The 19,212-nt window shown below is 45.5% G+C and overlaps 1 protein-coding gene across 2 annotated transcripts in view; it reads right to left on the bottom strand.

Annotated features, from left to right (window-relative positions):
• The window catches only part of slit2 (slit homolog 2), an 87,517-nt gene that overhangs the window by 14,919 nt on the left and 53,386 nt on the right, over positions 1 to 19,212 (bottom strand). For both annotated transcript variants that reach the window (XM_084006056.1, XM_084006055.1), the window contains exons 5-24: positions 18,135 to 18,206; positions 17,076 to 17,147; positions 16,025 to 16,096; positions 15,777 to 15,940; positions 15,315 to 15,453; positions 13,982 to 14,053; positions 13,788 to 13,859; positions 10,315 to 10,386; positions 9,908 to 10,051; positions 8,694 to 8,857; positions 4,650 to 4,800; positions 4,451 to 4,525; positions 4,070 to 4,213; positions 3,664 to 3,807; positions 3,407 to 3,573; positions 3,169 to 3,301; positions 1,637 to 1,705; positions 1,250 to 1,321; positions 265 to 336; positions 57 to 128 (exon numbers count right to left, since the gene is read on the bottom strand). In XM_084006056.1, the coding sequence (XP_083862182.1) occupies positions 57 to 128; positions 265 to 336; positions 1,250 to 1,321; positions 1,637 to 1,705; positions 3,169 to 3,301; positions 3,407 to 3,573; positions 3,664 to 3,807; positions 4,070 to 4,213; positions 4,451 to 4,525; positions 4,650 to 4,800; positions 8,694 to 8,857; positions 9,908 to 10,051; positions 10,315 to 10,386; positions 13,788 to 13,859; positions 13,982 to 14,053; positions 15,315 to 15,453; positions 15,777 to 15,940; positions 16,025 to 16,096; positions 17,076 to 17,147; positions 18,135 to 18,206 (2,142 nt within the window). The remainder of the gene's footprint in view (positions 1 to 56; positions 129 to 264; positions 337 to 1,249; positions 1,322 to 1,636; positions 1,706 to 3,168; positions 3,302 to 3,406; positions 3,574 to 3,663; positions 3,808 to 4,069; positions 4,214 to 4,450; positions 4,526 to 4,649; positions 4,801 to 8,693; positions 8,858 to 9,907; positions 10,052 to 10,314; positions 10,387 to 13,787; positions 13,860 to 13,981; positions 14,054 to 15,314; positions 15,454 to 15,776; positions 15,941 to 16,024; positions 16,097 to 17,075; positions 17,148 to 18,134; positions 18,207 to 19,212) is intronic.

Below are 19,212 nucleotides of genomic sequence, written 5' to 3'. Positions count from 1 at the left end.
GAAAGTCATGAACTGCAGTGTGTGTGTGTGTGTGTGTGTGTGTTTATGTTACTCACAGGTGGGAGAGCGAGGACAGGTCTTTGAAGGCTCCCTCCGGTATCAGTGATATGTCGTTACCATGGAGAGACCTACAAAAGGGCAAGATGAAGACGGTGAAAGAGAAAATAGGGCACAGTATGTAGAAAAGGGATTGGATGTTACAGTCTGGATGACTTCTATAGCAGCGGTTTGCACCGCCTCGCATGTGTTGTGACAGATACTCACAGCAAACGGAGAGACTTGAGCCCGTCGAACGCCCTCACTGGTATGCACCGCAGGCGGTTGTAGCTCAGGATTCTTTACACACAGAATAAACAAGTTGGCATGGAGACAAAGGCAGACGTTTCTTTCAATATGGCTTCAAATGCAGCAAAGGCATATCAGAGCACAGTGCTGCGTAGAACTATGTAGCACTGAGCAAAGCAGTAGAGCAAACACACACACACACACACACACACACAATTTAGCACACCTCTCAGCATAAACACACACACACACACACACACACACACACACACACACAATTTAACACACCTCTCAGCATAAACACACACACACACACACACACACACACACACACAATTTAACACACCTCTCAGCATAAACACACACACACACACACACACACACACACACACACACACACACACACACACACACACACACACACACACACACATTAAACATACACAGAAGTCTATATGAAAAATGTTCTCAATTGTTTTTGGTTCATTAGAGTTAATTGTAACTGAAAAATGTCTGAACTAGCATTTGGTTGTGCTTAGGTCCACTCTGTCGCGTTGCTTCTGGTTGCAAAAAAAACAAGATGGCGATGGCCGTAAACCAAATTGGGAATGGCTATAAACAAAGATGGCCAAAAATGCTGAACTTGAAGCTTCTAAAATTCTGCTTTATTCATTAGTAAGAGTTTAAAAAAAAAAATTTGACAGTTGTTAGTTGCTATTCTTTTTGCTGACACTGAACAAAAAGGCTCCCATGGGCCACCGACTGTGTTGTGTCCACATGGCACAGGATTCATGTGTGACCATGTGACAACTCAACTAAATGTGGTGCAACAAAAATAACTCCTTATTTGATTTCTACACACGCACACGCACACACACACACACACACACACACACACACACACACACACACACACACACACACACACACACACACACAGAGACGGATGTAAAGCCAGACTCACAGGGTAAGCAGCTCGGACATGTTACTGAGGCTGTGGTTGGACAACGTGCTGATCTGGTTGTTACTCAAATCACTGAAAAGGAAACAACAACAGATACATAAAACACACACAGGCAGCGCTGTCCATGCATGCATCAACAAATGCACACACAGACGCACACATGTGCAGTGCAGACCCCTCTATGGTCTGCTGTGCTTCGGGTTGTCACGCCCACATCTGGGCCAAACGACCTCACATGGAACGTGATAGAACACAGAGCTCCGACAGAATAACAGTCAGTTAGTTCTGGTCTCTAAAAGCCGAGTGGAGGGAACACGGGCCAAGTCACGATCCTCATCACACGTGTGTTTGACTGAGCCGTGGTTTCGTGATGTGAGTGAAACTTACATGAGTGTTAAGTGTTTGTAATCGGAGAGCTCCACAGGAACCTGAGTGAAGTGGTTTCCATCCAGATACCTGAGAGACGGGGAGACGGAGAGACGGAGGTTTGGAGACAAAAGAGGAATATGATAGATGTCAGGAGGGTTGGCAAAGTGAGAGGGAGAAAATGAAGTTATTTAGTCATGTGGGGAACTCCTCATCTCAGCAGTGTGAGCAGTCATTACTGCTGCAGCCATAATAAACACTGGAGTTTAATATCCCCACAGGCACTCTACTACAGTACAACACACACACACACACACATGCGATCACATATCGTTCACTCTGTGACAATGTGCTATTAATCCAGACTATTAATTAAGTCTGTGTTAATATTGGCAGCAGCACCAAGCCTGCTGTTTCATTTAGGGCTTTGGTTTCTGATCACCTGGGATTGAGTGTGTAGATGTGTGTAATAATAATCACAATGCATTTCATTTCAGGGCGTCTTTCTTAACACTCAAGGTCGCCTTACAGTTTAAAACAGGAAGCAAACATTTAAATAATGGATCAAATGAAATGAAAGAAGAAATAATCATATATATAAATAAAAACAACATATCTGTGAGTTTGAAAGTGCAGTTAGGTGGGATTGGCCAGTCTGAACAGGTGTGTTTTGAGGGAGGTTTTAAAGGTGTAGTCGTGTGTGAGCTTTCAGTGTGTCTCTGTGTTCACGATTCACATCCCTTTGACTGAGTACAGCAAGTAAAAGTGTGTATCCACTGTCATGCAGCAAATCCATGTAAACTACGGCTCTTAGGCCGACTTTGCACCCTAGGTGACACGTCCGCACTGCGTGAACGCTACTGACGCGAGCATCTTTGAGATCAACAACAGCTCTGACCTCCGTTACGGCATCACTGTCCTCGCAGCCAGCTGTCCTGTCAGCAGCACAGCACCTAAAGGTGCTGACAGGGCAGCAGGTGGACGAGCAAGGAGGGCTAAAATATTTACCCGGACTATTCCGGCTTCACAAGCCAAAGAGAAACTGGAAAAACAAATGTATTGATCAGCAGCGATGTAGTTAAAACCATCACGGCATAAAGACAACATGAGAGTCCTTTGAACGGCTGCCTTTGGAGCTTTCATTTCACTAACATGAACGGAGCTAAACTTTTTATTTTATTTTGTTACATTTGTTAAATCAGACACAAATTACAAACTTATAATGGAATTTAAAACACTCCAGAATGTGGATTGTATTATCTATCTGCTACTGTATTATCTTCAAAAATGATGAATCATCACTGTGGGAAAAAAAACAATAATGCATCTGCAAATTTGGTGAAATTACGATTAACTTTTGTGTGTTGTTTGTGAAAACACTCATATTTGTCAACCGACATAAACCATTTAAATTGCGTTGTCTGAAAAATGTAATGTCACAAAGCTGAAAGCAGCCTTGTTATTGATGAGACTAGTATCTGAGGCTCAGTGAGGCAGTAATGTAGAAGGAGGGTTCAAGCAGCTACATTGTGTTGTAAATGTCGCTCACTCACAGCTCAGTGGTCTCTTTAGGCAGGCCTTTGGGCAGCGTGCTCAGGCCCTTGTTGCTGCAGCGGACCACCGTGTCCAGACAGGAGCACTCGGCCGGACACCTCAGCACGGGAGAGCAGCTGTTCTCATCGTTACCTGATGAGCGAGGGATGGTGGAAAAGTGGTGAAAAATAAAAAACAAACTTCAGGGCTGCAGATGTGGCACAGCTCCACGCGCAAAAGAGTAAACCTTAGTCTCACCGTCTTCACAGGCAAAGTCCTGGACGGCTACATCCTGGATGGGGATCTCCTTCAAGAAATAAGGACTCTGGCAGCGAGGGTTGCCGGTGACGATGCGCTTCCTCCTCAGCCAATCACCGAGCCAAGCCAGGTGACAGTTACAGTTGAAGGGATTGGCCAGGAGGTTTCTGAGAGAGGAGATGTACGCGTTTATTTTAATGCGTGTGTGTGTGTGTGTGTGTGTGTGTGTGTGTGTGTGTGTCCGCGTGCACACTCACAGTGTGGACAGGGAGTGCAGTGTGTCGAAGGCTCCCGGGTTCATGGAGGTGATCTGGTTGTCGTAGAGCGACAGGAGACGCACGGAGCTCAACCCCACGAAGCTGCTGTTGCTCACACAGCTGATGCGGTTGCTCCTCAGCATGCTGCAGACGCACAAACACACACAGGCAAAAAGAAAGATGAAATATAAGTTGTAAACCAGAGAAAAACCCAATAAAAATTGATATATTTATGATAATATAAACCTGTGAATTATGCATGCTCACATTGAAATGTTTGTGTGGACATTGTCACAGTATGTGAGAGCGTATTTGAATACTGCATGCATATGTGATGGGATGAAGTGACTGCATATGTATTTTATTAGCTGTGTGTGTGTGTGTGTGTGTGTGTGTGTGCACCCACAGTGTGCGGAGGCCACCGAGTCCCTTCAGCATGTGGTGGTGGACGTTCTCCAGTCTGTTGGAGGTCAGGATCAACTCATTGACCCCCGAGGCCCCTTCGAATGTCCCCTCCTCGATGTCAGTGATACGGTTGTTGCTCAGGTTACTGCAGGAGCACCAAAGGAGGCGGCGAGGATGAGCCGAGAAGAAAGACAAGGACAGAAGCAGAAAGAGGGGAGAGCGTAAGGGGGTAAGGTATATAGAGAGGAAACACATGGTTCGTTTTATTTTCTGTGTCAACTCGAGGACGATCGTAGCCTTCTCCGCGTGACCCGAGCACGACCTCCCCACGACCCCGCGGGACTCTTTGTTCCCCCTTACGTTTCCAACATATCTGACTCACATCTTCCTCAGCTGAGGCAGCTTTTTGAAGATCCCCGTCGCCTCGAGCACAGTGAATTCATTGTTGTTCAGACGCCTGGGAACAGAGGAGAGAAGAGGTGGTCACAGACAAAGAGAGAGAACCACAGAGGGGGGGATCAAGGCTGGAGCCATGTCTCCTCTGTACACACTCCGTTGCAGGGAAGCAGAGAAGGACTCACAGCTCGGCGGTGTACTGGGGGATGTGATCTGGTATTTTGGTGAGTTTCTGGTTGGAGCAGTCGACCGTGGTGCCCTCGCAGCGACACTTCTCGGGGCAGGCCAGGTCGGCGAAGCAGTCCCCTCCGAGCTTACTGCGGTAATCCTCCGTACCTGGTCACAATCATAAGCGCCGCGTCACTGAAAAGCCCCTCGGCGTGCAAGAGTCGAACCCCCGGCCTTTACTGGTCCCGGTTCCAACGAAAACACACGCCGACTGCCAGAGTGAAGTCTGTGATACAATGGAAGTATTTCGACACAGTGCGAAGGGGCTGTCTGCTTATGTTTGGGGCGGGAATCGTCAAAATGAACCCAACGTGTTTGAGAAACATCGCTGATTGTGATCATGTGCAACATTCCCCCGTGAGCGCGATGTCAAAACACTGCATGTGTATCATCGAGTTCACGAGACACGGAGACACGCAAACACACCGGAGCCTTTCAGTCCTGTCAGACTACAAAGCAACTGTTAGTGTTAGAAAGCAGTCCATACTGCACACACACACACACACACACACACACACACACATGGGGGTGGGGATGCTGTCTCTTGCGTCTTGGCCATGCTGTAGGGTTTTGCAGGCCGTTCCATGGTGCTTGACAGAACCATGTTCCACGATAGGAACCTGGCAGCCACATGGTTAGATCAAGCACAAAGGAACAACCTGCTGACTGACTGCTCCTCCGCTGGAACACAGGGGGACGGGAAGGACAGAGGGAGGAGGGGGAGGAGGAGAGCAAGACAGGGGAGGGGAGAGGCTGAGGTGAAGTTGAGGATGAGAGGATTAAGATGAGGATGAGATGAGAAGAGGAGAAGAGAAAGAGAGAAGACGAGATGGAGATGATGAGAGAGGGGAGAAGGAAGGGAGTGAGTGTAGAGGAGAGGACGAGAAGTTGAGGAGAGAATCTGGAGGAAAGGAAGAGAAAGGAAGGACAAGGAGAAGCAAGAGGATGAGGACGAGAAGAGAGAAAGGAGAGGACAAGAAGGGGAAGGCGAGGAGAGGAAAGGATGAGAAGGAGAAGAGAGAGAGAGAGAGAGAGAGAGAGAGGAGAGGAGAGAGTGAAGAGGGAGTAGACAGGAAGACGAGGAGAGAAGAGGATGAAGATGAACAGGAGAAGAGAGAGAGAGGAGAGGAGGGGAGAGGAGAGGAGAGGATGAGAAGGAGAAGAGAGAGGAGAGGAGAGAGTGAAGAGGGAGTAGACAGGAAGACGAGGAGAGAAGAGGATGAGGATGAACAGGAGAAGAGAGAGAGAGAGAGGAGAGGAGGGGAGAGGAGAGGAGAGGAGAGGAGAGGAAAGTGAACGATGAGAGGAGAGGAGAGGAGGGGAGAGGAGAGGAGAGGAGAGGAGAGGAAAGTGAACGATGAGAGGAGAGGAGGGGAGAGGAGAGGAGAGGAGAGGAGAGGAAAGTGAACGATGAGAGGAGAGGTCAGGTGACGAGGAGGAGAAGAAGAAAGAATCCAAGGGACCAAGAAGGAAAGATGAGGGATGAAAGAAGCAGAGGAGAGACAGAGCTGAAGAGGAGCAGCAATGAGGAGGAGGAGGAGGAGGAGTAGAGGAGGAGGGAAGGCCGGGAAGTAGACGGGAACATCTAAAGACATCTAAATTCACAGACGTGACACAGAAGAGCAGGAGCTGCAGCTACAGAGGAGTGGGAGGAGAGTTACAGCAGCACTGCAAGCAAGAGAAGCTCTGACACACACACACACACACACACACACACACACACACACACACACACACACACACACACACACACACACAGACACACACACACACACACACACACACACACACACACACACACACATTCACAAGAACAGCATGAGGAGAAACATACATGAACTGTTGGAAATCTTGTGAACATTCTTATTGGTGTAAACAGACAAGAGGAGTCACAGAGGGGGTCAAAGGTCACTGTAGGTGTTGGAGGTCAAAGGTCAGAGGCCGGCTCAGGAGACGAGAGGTGAGGGAATTAAAGTTGACGCGAATGGTGTGTGTGTGTGTGTGTGTGTGTGTTACTTACAGCCGACATGGTGTACTCCTGAGTGTGTGACAGAGGCAGTAGGAGAGAGAAGAAGGGATTCACTCGTTTATTTGAACAGGAGCGACAAAGGGGATGAGAAGCTGGGAAAAAAATGCTGCAATGTTTCCGTGTGGGATCCTCAGGCAGTGATTCATTTAAAGGGGTAATGACTCGTGAATGGTGAGACTCGTGCCGGAGTAACAGGACGTTGGGTGGGTGCTTCCGTCGCCCGACACACATCATGGATTTAGCCGGTTCTAAACACTCACAAGTGCAGAGCACATCGTTTTGTTTTGTGTCTTAATCGAGGACTAAAACCAGAAACGGTTGGAGGGATGAAACTGCAATTAAAGAGTTTCTGTTCAAACAGAAATACCAGATAGGATCCCAAATATTACAATGTGAAAAAAAGGGAGAGATGTTGCAAATGAAACTCGGGGCTTTTAGATTATTGATCCAAGGTTGGACCGCAGAATAAAACACATGTTTATTCAACTTTTCAACTGCAAATGTTCTTAAATTATTCAGCTTTGCAGCATATGTGGGATCTGGGCTTCTGAAACCTCTGTCCCCCTGGTGAGTTAATGACTGCAGCGGGAACCCCCCCCCCCTCCACACACACACATTCATCCAACACACACCATGCCTCCTCTGTGTGCTACTGTGGTAATGACCGCCTTTAGCCCTGCTACTGATCTCATATGCATGTCTGATTTACATATTTCCCAGCACCCCTCTGAGCATGGTAACTGCGTGACCTTTTGATGTTCTGCAGCGGGTGAAACAGACAGAGATGCTCGTGGACACACGCTCATACATTAGCTATCATTAGATGCGATAAGAAGTGAGGAGGACTGGTATTGAATACAGTGTCTGCGCCTGCTGCACCGATATACTTTCATTTACAAAGAGTCTCACATGGAGTGCCCTGCTGACATCGGCCTGTGCTTCTTAATGAAGTTGTTTTTTCTCCCTCCATCGCCAAGGTTACGGTTACCAGCGTACAGCCCAGTGCAAGGACGAGAGCGTGGTTATCTGGTGGCTGGTTAGACGAGATGCAGTGTGATGTACGTTAGAGCGGTGAAAGAAATCGTCTTTGGCATTCCAAAGGTGTCAGACAAGGCAAGTCACTCACACAGGTGTTGGCCGTGTGAGAGTGTGCAGCATCAGCAGTGTCTTACACACACACACACACACACACACACACACACACACACACACACACATGCTTGATGTACAATACCTGGGATGAAATACTGTTCTCTAGCTAATGGAGAGACAGAGAGAGTGAAAGTGAAAAACAACAAAATCACTGGCTGTGTGTGTGTGTGTGTTTGTGTGTGTGTGTTTGTGTGTATGTGTGTGTGTGTGTGTTTGTGTGTGTGTGTGTGTGTGTGTGTGTGTGTGTGTGTATGTGTTTGTGTGTGTGTGTGTGTGTGTGTGTGTGTGTGTGTGTGTGTGTGTGTGTGTGTGTGTGTGTGTGTGTGTGTATGTGTGTGTGTGTGTGTGTTTGTGTGTGTGTGTGTGTGTGTGTATGTGTTTGTGTGTGTGTGTGTGTGTGTGTGTGTGTATGTGTGTGTGTGTGTGTGTTTGTGTGTGTGTGTGTGTGTGTATGTGTTTGTGTGTGTGTGTGTGTGTGTGTTTGTGTGTGTGTGTGTGTGTGTGTGTATGTGTGTGTGTGTGTGTGTGTGTGTGTGTGTGTATGTGTTTGTGTGTGTGTGTGTGTGTGTGTGTGTGTGTGTGTGTGTGTGTGTATGTGTGTGGTCAAATGAGAGAGAGAGGGCCAGAAAAAGCTGAAAACAGGGGGTTGAGGTTAGTAGAGAGAGGCTGAGGGGAAATCCCAGCAGGAAGACACAGAATGAGAACTCAGGGAACTCATTGAACAGTGACTCATGTTGGATATTGTTACGTGTAAAAGTCTGTCCATGTGTGAATGATTAGCAATGGAGATAATCAAAGATCAATGCGCATGTTTTCATACCTGAGCAGCGGAACTTCTTGCTCTTGATTTGCCCGATGCGTTTGTTGGCTAGCCGGCGGGGGCTGGTACAGCGGGCGCCGCTCGTCTCGATGGGATTGTCCTGCAGGTAGTCGGCCAGCCACTTCAGATGGCAGTCACAGATGAAGGGGTTTTGGGCTAAGTGACTACACACACACACACACACACACATACACACACACACACACACACACACACGGAGAACATAAAAACACATGTAAGCTGTCAGATCAATATATAGTATACATTTTTTCCTTGAGCTTTGGTAAGAGAAAAAAATGTATTGTTTGAGATAGAAAACCTCAAGGATTTTATGCAGATCTGCTACTATAACTGAAAAATGGTTTTGAACAAGTCGGAACAACAGTCTTAAGGCGAGTCCACACCGGAAGAACTGCCCGACTCGCGTCGGTAAATGAAGTCGGGCTACTTAATATGTCCGACTCGAACAACGACATGGGCGGTTCACACCTACGGAATTACAGCCGACGCCATACGTTCCGCGCTCGCGCGAGATGTAATGTCTCCAAAACAGGCGACGCTAATCTGTATTGTGGGCCAAAAAACACGAAAACCGGAAGTAGCCGGTCCTCTCTAGACCATAAACACAGAGCACGCTGTCCTCACCAGTCACTGTTGTCAGCAGAGTGAGGTTGTAGACTGTAGTTGTGATTACTCTCTGAACGGAAAAATCTAAAATGTAAAATGTAACCCGATTCCACTGTTTATCTGGTATGTTTACCATCGTCACTTCCGGGCTTCACTGATTCGCTAGTCAAGCTGCTAGCCTCCACCAATCAGAATGGTAAAAGAATGACCGACTCGAACGGCGGATTACACATTTGAATCGGCTGAAATGAATGCCGACGTGGGCCGATTCGAGCGACCACACCAAGGAGACTCATGTCACGGACGCCGACTCTCTCAAAGACGCCGATTTTCGGTCCAGTGTGGACTCGCCTTTAAAAGAATCCAAGATACAATATAAAAAAGGTGCCATATTTAAATAATTGTCCTGTATTTTTTTCTGCTGTGCTCTTCAGATAATCTGATTGATTTTTTGCATTTTGTTTGCATCCGCAGTTACAACGATTACCAGATACCGCTCAAAATGTCACACCTTCTCTTTCACCAGCGTACACACTAGTGGTTGTGTACGCTGAGCTGTGTGTGTGTGTGTGTGTGTGTGTTCATACAGTGTTTGTATGGCTCGTAGCGAGGAGAAGGTCCCCTTAGCGATGGTCTGGAGCTTGTTGTCATATAGGGAGAGCAGGTTGAGGTTGTGAAGGTCCTGGAATGCGTCGACACGCAGACATGCTATCTTATTAGCATTCAGTAACCTGGAAGATAGAGGCAACAGAGAGACAGGCAGAGGGAGAGGGAGACAGGTGGGGGTGAAGGTTTTAGATGTTTCAGGTCAAAGATTTCAATCGCGACGGCTCTCCACTCTGATGACAATGTTTCAGGCAAACACTTTTCAGCAGAATATCAATGAGCTGTGAGCTCTCACACTCCAACTTTGTGTGTGTGTGTGTGTGTGTGTGTGTGTGTGTGTGTGTGTGTGTGTGTGTGTGTGTGTGTGTGTGTGTGTGTGTGTACTCACAACAGCTGCAGAGAAAACAGTCCCTCAAACAACGCTTTGGAAATCTCAGTGATCTTATTCCCATAAAGCACCCTGGGGAGCACAGACACTGCATTAATAAGTTATGAATAAGATGCACATACAGTCCAGTGATATTATTAACATGAACACTCTGCATGTTCTGTAAACAGAACCACCCGTTACTGTTATTTGTCTCCCCTTTATCCAACATGAAAAGAATATTTTGTTAGTGCCAAAACAAAGAAGCAGCTCCAATTAACCTTTGACAGTGTGCCAGTGAATGCTGCGTTCATGTCAGATTGTAACAGACCTTAATATCCAGCAGGTTTGGGGAAACTGCTGTAATTCAGAGTGTCAAGTCTGAGGAAGGTGAGACAGCTACAACATCCCCCACTTAGAGAATCACACAAGACTCCAAGTCTGGAGCCGCTAGTTAAATCTAATACAATTACTTTTCTGGGTTCACAAAATATTTATATGCTCCAGATACATAGCACAGTAAAAAAACACATTTATTTTATTTATATAATGTGACAACAAGCATTCAACGGCGTCTCATTGCAGTTCGTGAAATAATCATGACATTTTATCGACTTAATCGTGCACATGGACAAAAATGTTCCTTTTTTTTCCTTCTCTATCACTCAGCAAGACTTTCAAACAAAGCCATTCCAATTGGAAGCATCCAAAGAAATCAAAATGTTTAGGAAACATTTAATTGTTGGGCTTACAATACGTTTCCAGGTTGCATTCCATTAGTGTTGTTTTCGTGCTGAGCAACACATTTTGCAGTTTGAAACCCAATACACAAAAGAATAAATTGATTAAATTGATCAATTTGATTTTGTAACAATTTCACCACCTGCAGTGAGCATGCTTTGAATGACAGGTCTCTTAAAATGAGGCTTTAACTCAAGCTTTTAAGGGTTTTCCAATTCTGCCAACGTTACATGAATGCTGCATAGACCCCAAATGACCTCTAGACGCTCCACTCTCTTGTTTTTCTTTTTTTGGCTTTCAATAATACGTCACCCAAAACATCACTGTTGGCGCGATGCACCTTTGTGCACGACGGGAATAAAGCATAATTAGTCCCAAACACGTCATCTCAATGTCACAATAACCCTCCATAAATCTAAATCTGGCTTCAGTGTGAGTCAAGTATGCTGTTATCAGACAAATGCTTTTATAAACACATCAGATTATATACACAAACAGCCTCGCCCAACAAATACAATTACACAATTACAAATAAAAAATTACACACACACACACACACACACACACACAGAAATACAGATGTACGGACAGAATGGACGGCTCATTTCCATCCCCTCTGATCCAAACCCAGACACACTAAGGCGGTTTAATGTGGGAGCATTACATATGTGGTGTGTCAGCATGAACGTGTGTGTCCCGTTCTCTCTGTGGTGAATGTGTAATGAGGTGGCAGAAGCCTCCATTCAGCAATTCAGCATTTATGAATTATTGACTTTGGAGAGACGGGGACCTTAATATAACTCCGTCATGAAAGAGCTCTACATCCCTCCTTCCCTCCGCTGCTCCTCTCTGTCGTCCTTCACAAAGCTTCACACGCAAAGCAGATGGTCCGACCTGAGAGTCAGGCCGCCGAGGAGGCCGCCGGCACCGCCGCTCTTCTCAGAAGTGCATCGAAAATAACTTTATCATGTTACAAATGTGAGGCCATAAACTTGGAATTGTGGTTGTTAGATTTGGCTAATACTTCCAGCCATAATAATAAGATGAGAAGTCCAACAGAGCAAGAAACCGAGGAAGGAAGGTGGAATTATTATTATTATTATTATTATTATTATTATTATTAATAAAAATAAATCAGATAGTCATAAATCATTAGGATGAGTCGAGGTAATGAGGGCGACACAAACTACCCACAAACCATATGAACTAATCCTGCCTTCACATGGAGGTCATGATGTTCAGTTATTATTCTGTTTCTTCTTGGTGATCAGGATTTTTTTAACAAAACAATTATAACCAAATACATTAAAAGTAAATATGTTTGTTAAATATATGTAGGCTGCACAGATACCAGGAATGTTCAGAAATAAGTGCAGTACAATCAGTGAATCCAGACTCAATCCTCACACTTCTATTATGATGCTCATTTAGATTAATTGATTCAATAAGATACGATTTTCCATCGCTACACACATAACACTAGGCATGGGATGATATGAACGTTTCATAATTGTGATATTATCCTGATCATCATCTAAATGTGCTTAAAGCTCCTTAAATGGCACTAAAACATTCCGGAATTACTTTAAATTTACATTAGTTTAGAAACGTAAAGTTTAGAAAAGTATTTTTATTGCGTCAAAGATAAGACATATAAGATAACCTTAAATAATTTGGTCATAAATCATAAGGTCTCCCTGCAAAAAGGATAAATAAATAAAAATCATGCTTTTTTCATCCTGTATTGTTTAAATCAGTTCTTCTCTACACCGATGATGTGATGATATTTATGATGATCCTCATAATGGGAAAGGTTGTTTTTTTTTATCTCGATCCGACATTGTCTCATCGCTACCGGCAACCACACAGCAGATCTGTGAGTCCTGACAACAGTCTCATCCCGAGTCGTCACATATTAACCTTTGGTCATTTCCCCCTCGCCGTTGCTTTTCAACATAGAGGGTCATCTGATAGATTTGAATGCAAATCCCTCATTGTTGGATTTTGACACAAAGGTGTTAGCGCTGTGTTCCGGTTTCAGGCCAGGTTTGTGTATTTTAACTTGCATGTTATATTTAGGAGTTGGATTTAGAGTTTTATGACCTTCCCCGGTGAGTATTTCATGCAATCTAGAATTAGAAAATAAACAGCATGTTTAACCCTAACCCGAACCATAACCCTGCATTAGACGCTTGACGTGACCTTGACCAGGCGTCTGACGAATAGGGATGAGACTATGTAGGTCATGAATGTGGCTTTTCCTAACATTACCACCAGTCACCTCACATGGAAATGTAGTTAGCTCATTATATGCTCCTGAAATAGGTTGCAACGACAGGTAGACAGTTAGCCAGTTAGCCAGGCATGCTAATGAAACTCTTTGAATGCAGATGTTACAGTTGCTAAACACTAGTTTGACACCTGCTCATCCCTGTTCACTGTTAGCCATCACAATATACAGACCAACTTCCTGCTTCAACGTGCCTTCATTTTCCTGTGCAATGAGGGATCACTTCAGATTTGTTTTGTTTTACTTTCCATCAGTCGTCTAAACGGTTTGGCCTGTGTAACACTGATTGTCTGTTGTCTCATTGTAATGACCTTGAGAAATGACCTTGGTGAGAACAGTTTGAACATAACGGACAGAAGGGATCGCTAAAACTATAAAAAAAGAAGTGATGACACAAGAACTTATGTTCGTGGGGTTTCGTGCTAACTGCATCTCACATACAATCATGTCAAGCGGTACTCACAGAGAGTTGAGGGAGCGCAGGCCTTGGAAGGCGTCCGAGGCCAACTCTGAAATCTGGTTGTTGCTCAAGTCTCTGTGGAGGAGGGGGGGGGGGGCAGAGGGAAAGAGAGGTGTAGAGCGAGAGAGTCAGCGAGGGAGAGAGAGACATGAAAACGGGGCAGAAACAGACGTTTTTTTCACTCCTCACCTACTCACATTCTGCGCAGCTTCTTATAAGGAGAAAAGGCTCCAGCTGGGATCACCTTGATGGCGTTCTGCTCCAGCCGTCTGGAACCAAACATACACACAGACCAGTGAGGACGCCGGCCAATCACGGAGCTATCTCTGCTGTATCGCCGCCCGTTCCCGGCCTCTCTGGCCGAGGGGAACATTCCTAGATAAGACGCTTTGATGACCGCTGCCAAAGTCTGTCACATTTCTCTGATCTTTTGCCCTCTTTGACATGCGTACAGTCAGACTCAGACACACACACACACACACAATCTAAACGATCTGGGCAGCGCTCCATTAAGTGCCAGTGTGACTGCGGCCCATTCAAACGGAGCCAGGCCAGCAGAGAGGGAAGAGAGAGACCGGGCGGGGTGAACAAAAGGGAAAACAGACCCAAACAGCCGCTCTCTGACATTTCACATGTTCAGTCGCCGTGACGAGAAAGGCAGAGGGACATGATTTGCAAACCAACCATTCGATTGTGAAACATTTCCCCCAAAATGAGTTGTTTTCCACCCGCCGCTATCTGCTGCTGGCTCCTTCCTCTCCATCGCCAACGTGTTGGACCTCTCACACGGGTCAGCTGGGTTTGGTCTTAAGGTCATTTGGGGAAAGTCCAAGTCCATGTCAAGTTTAATATTAACAGATGAGAGCGTAAACAAGTGGGAGGTCTTGACAGTGCCTCTAAGTCTTCATTGGAGTTTAGGAGAAATCGGAAGTCAATGGAAAAGATCAAAGTTTTATAGAATTGATCAATGCAGGTTTCAAGTCAGAAGCAAATGATGTCAAGTCTTGTCAAAGCAGGTCCATGTCATCGCTTAGTCCAGTGACAAAAATATTTTGTTTGAGTGGTAATGAAAATGAAAATGAGTAATGAAAAGTTCAGGATGTAAGGCAATGCAAAGCCTGCTGGAGACTTGAGACTTTCATTTTTTGGAGTCCATTCTTGTGTAAGCAGTGAAGTCATGCACAGGGGCCTCAAGTCTTCTTTGTCACTTTAAATCTGCTGGCTATATTTTCTTGATGCCCCCCCTTCAGACGGAGATATGATTAGTCCTGTCCTTCACATTAATCTTTCCATTCTTCCCTCCTCATCCCTTTATTATTTTCTTAAGCAGAGAAGAGCTGCATGACCAGGCTTTCTCATTTCACAGATGTGTGGTTTTATTCCACTGCACCGGCACAAAGAGAAGTAGTGAAACAGAAAGGTGCAGAAAGAGGAGAGAAATATCACTGCACCGAGAACGGAGCGCCGGAGTTTCTATGTGTATGTGTGTGTGTGTGCGTGTGTGTGTGTGTGTGTGTGTGTGTGTCTTACATCTCAGTGATGGTTTCAGGCAGGTTGGTGGGTATTTCAGTCAGTCCCTTGCCTCTGCAGTCCACGATGTTGTTACTGCAGGTGCAGGACTCGGGACACTGTAACACACTGCAGGAGGAAGACGAAGACGTCTGGTGACCTACACAGAGACAGAGGGCCGGTGTTAAACAGGGCTGGTAACTGGATGCTTGGATGTTGAATCTGGCAGAAGAGGAAAAGTGTGAACCGACACGAAAAGGCAACAAAGTGCGTCCCTGATGTGTGACCTTGTCTTTCTACAGCATTCGTTTGATTCTTGTTTTGTACAGAAATATCAGTGCCAAGCCATGAGATGGAAGATGACTACTTGCCTTCATCCCCATCTTGAGAAGCATGAGCAGAAGACAGAACGAGACAAAGCAAAAGATGAGGTTCGCTGCTGTGCAACGGCAAGGCTCGAGAGAGGCAGTGGACTCGCCCTACCTGCACAGGCGAACTCCTTCTTCTGCACCTCGGCCACGTTGTGCCCTCGTAGGTGCGGCGGGGCCATGCACTGTGTGTAGAGACCCAGACGGGGGCGCTGCCGCAGCCACTCTGACAGCCAGGCCACGTGGCAGTCACACTGCAGGTTGTTGGAGTGCAGACGACTGGGGGAGAGAGGAGGCGATCAAGCAATTGTAGAGCAATGAGAGGGCGGTTATGTGCCCCAAACACTCGGCCGTGGCACTTACAAGGTCCTGAGCTTCGGCATGTGGTTGAAACTGGCCACGGACAGCCGGCTGATGTTGTTGTTGTTGAGGGTGCTGAGGAGAGAAGGGTCATCTTTAACTGTTTTTAATGAAGTCTTGATCACGACAACATTTCTCTGTCGAAACCGTCTTCGCCTTCTTTGGTCTTTGTTTATTGTTTTCGCATCGAACAATACAAATATAATTTAATCATTCATCTTGAACTGTTTAGACTGCAGCATGCACAGCATCTGAGCAAAATAACAAATAAATCACAGCAAAAACATGCAAAATGGTTTCCTTTTAAAGTCGAACCGAAACTCCATTTCAAGAGTATCAAGCTTTCAAACTGCAACATGATTCCTAGTGAACAGGAGACGTAACATTGGGAGGAATTAGATTTGAAGGATCAAACTATAAGCTCATGACCTTCTCTGTGTATAGCTGAAGTTGCAGATTGATAGATGGATGTCATCATATTATTGGTTGAAATTGTGTTGGTACATGCTGATGTAAGCACGCCTCATATTTTGTATCCAAGAAAGTATAAAAAAATTGGAATTTTGTATTAAAATTACCCCAAAAATATCCCAATATGACCGGGGATGTGATCCAACAGGGTTAAAAAGGCATTTTTCGTTTTCATTTCAGCAAACAAAATGAGCAGCATCAAATCAGAAAAAATAAAATAAAACTGGCTTTAATTTATTAAATACATTTTTTTTTACTATAAAAGTACATTCAATCAAACTCAACTAGGCTCAGTTTGCATTAACACGAGTCCTTGTGCGTCTATTGATACATATTAAAATATAACATAATATTAAAAAAATCAAGGGCTTCCGAATAAGGTGTGTATAGTGGTCACTGATCATTAACTCATTATAAGAGGATGATGATCAGGTGATCAAGTGTCATATATATATATATATATATATATATATATATATATATATATATATGTATAAACAAGAAAGTGTCCTTTTTCTGGCAATCTTGGTCTTTGAAAGGTCAACGAGGATGTCGGCTGTCATTATAAACTGGTCCTACTCACAGCACTTCCAGGTCACGTAACGCTCGGAAAGCTCCATCTTCAATACAGCTGATATGGTTGTAGTCCAGCTGGCTGCACGGACACACACACACACACACACACACACACACACACACACACACACACACACACACACACACACATATAGGAAGAAAAGAGGAAGCTGTTATAAGATGTAAGCCAACTCATCAACAACCTCTCTCTGTCTCCCTCTCTTCCTCTCTCTCTTCAGCTCCGTCTCCTGAGCTCATTGTTCTATGGAGATGTGTTTCTCCACGTCTTCATCTCTGCATCCTGTCCTGCTCTCCTCTATGTGACGTCTCATCTGTATGCGCTGCTCTTTATGTCCCTCTCTCTCTCCCTCTCTCCCGTCTGTTTCTCAGAATCGCTTTGCTGAAACCATTTAATTAAGACTAAAGGACAGTAAATCATGCGCTGTCACCGGCGGATGTGCACGCTGCCCTGTCCTTTTACAATAATTGCAAGGCATTTAAAAAAATGTACTGATGTAAAAAAAACCCAAAACAAACAACTCGGGATGCAGCCAAATAGTTGAAAAATCCATATTTCTAGAATTACTGCCAGGAAATGACTTAATTGGCGAAATGATCAATACTTATCTTCAATCATCATAACTGTGACTGAGGCAAAACAGAGAAAACAAGAGAAATGCCATTGACATGACCATAACACACACACACAGACACACAGACACACACACACACACACACACACACACACACAGACACACAGACACACACACACACAGACACACACACACACACACACACATACACACAGACACACACACACACACACACACACACACACACACACACACACACACACACACACACAACCAGAGCTGCTAACGAGCAGCGGTGCCAGTCAATACAGCAAGCAGGAGGCACATGACATTTAACACAATGAAATATTGATGCACAGACACGTGGGGGTGGTGCCAATTGCAAACACATTGGTAAGCAAGTGACAGATGTGCACACATGCAGACACACACACACACACACACACACACACACTCGACAAAGTGCCACTTACAGGTTCTTGATCTCCACAGCTCCCCTGAAGGCTTTCCTCGGAACCCCCTGAATCTGGTTCTCGCTGAGATCACTGGGCAGAGAGAGGCAGGTGTAGAGAAGAAGAAGGAGAGAGATAAAAAAAAATAAAAAACATGGCAGAGTTAAGCCAAGCTGTCACTGAGCCACTTGCTTTGCGGCACAAGTACTTGATGTAATCACCAAAATGCAGGGGGGGGGGGGGGGGGGGGGGGGGGGACTTCAGTGCCAGACAGATCATCTGCAAAATTGAGTTCCTCACGCTCAGAGCTCTCCGTCTCCAAATATAATCAGCTGTCACTATTCATCTCACTGTGACACAGAGACGGAGCTCCGATAAGAGTCCACGTATCTGGAGCCAGATGCAATTCAATTGTCTGCTTTGAACATCCATCCAGCTCAGGTATAAGAACGCCTGAAACAACCTGTAGGGGGCACTAGTGACCTCCACTTCCCACCAAGCTTCCTGTTTCTCCTCTCATCTCTCCCACTCATCCCTCCCCCCTGCTGCCTCCCTTCCCCCTCTGCTGTTAAGGAGTGAGTGATGGATGTGTGTGCGTGTGTGTGTGTGTGTGTGTGTGTGTGTGTGTGTGTGTGTGTGTGTGTGTACGCTGAGGTTTACACAGATTTAATTTCCAGCCACTTTAACTAAGCTGCAGCTTGGAAAACAGCAAAAAACAAAAACATAGTAAAATTACTGCAATTGGTGATACACACACGCACACACACACACGCACACACACACACACACGCACACGCGCGCACACACACACACACACACACACACACACACACACACACACACACACGCACACGCGCACACACACACACACACACACAGGCTTATGTTCCCCTTACATATACATAAATACACTGAAACACATGAACAGGTGATTCACATAAACTAAACCTACTGCCTGCAGCCACGTGAACTGCAAGCTACCGCCCGTTGGTATAGCAACTTGATTTAGTGAAGGACGCACACACACACGCGCACACGCAAATAGTTAAACGGAATGAGGTGTGAAGCACGCTCGCTTGCAGACGTGCAAATATAAATA

Source organism: Eutrigla gurnardus (genome assembly GCF_963514095.1).
Source record: "Eutrigla gurnardus genome assembly, chromosome: 3".
Classification (NCBI taxonomy): Eukaryota; Metazoa; Chordata; class Actinopteri; order Perciformes; family Triglidae; genus Eutrigla; species Eutrigla gurnardus.
Note: the sequence above shows the minus strand (reverse complement) of the source record. Positions and strands in the feature narration are given on the sequence as shown.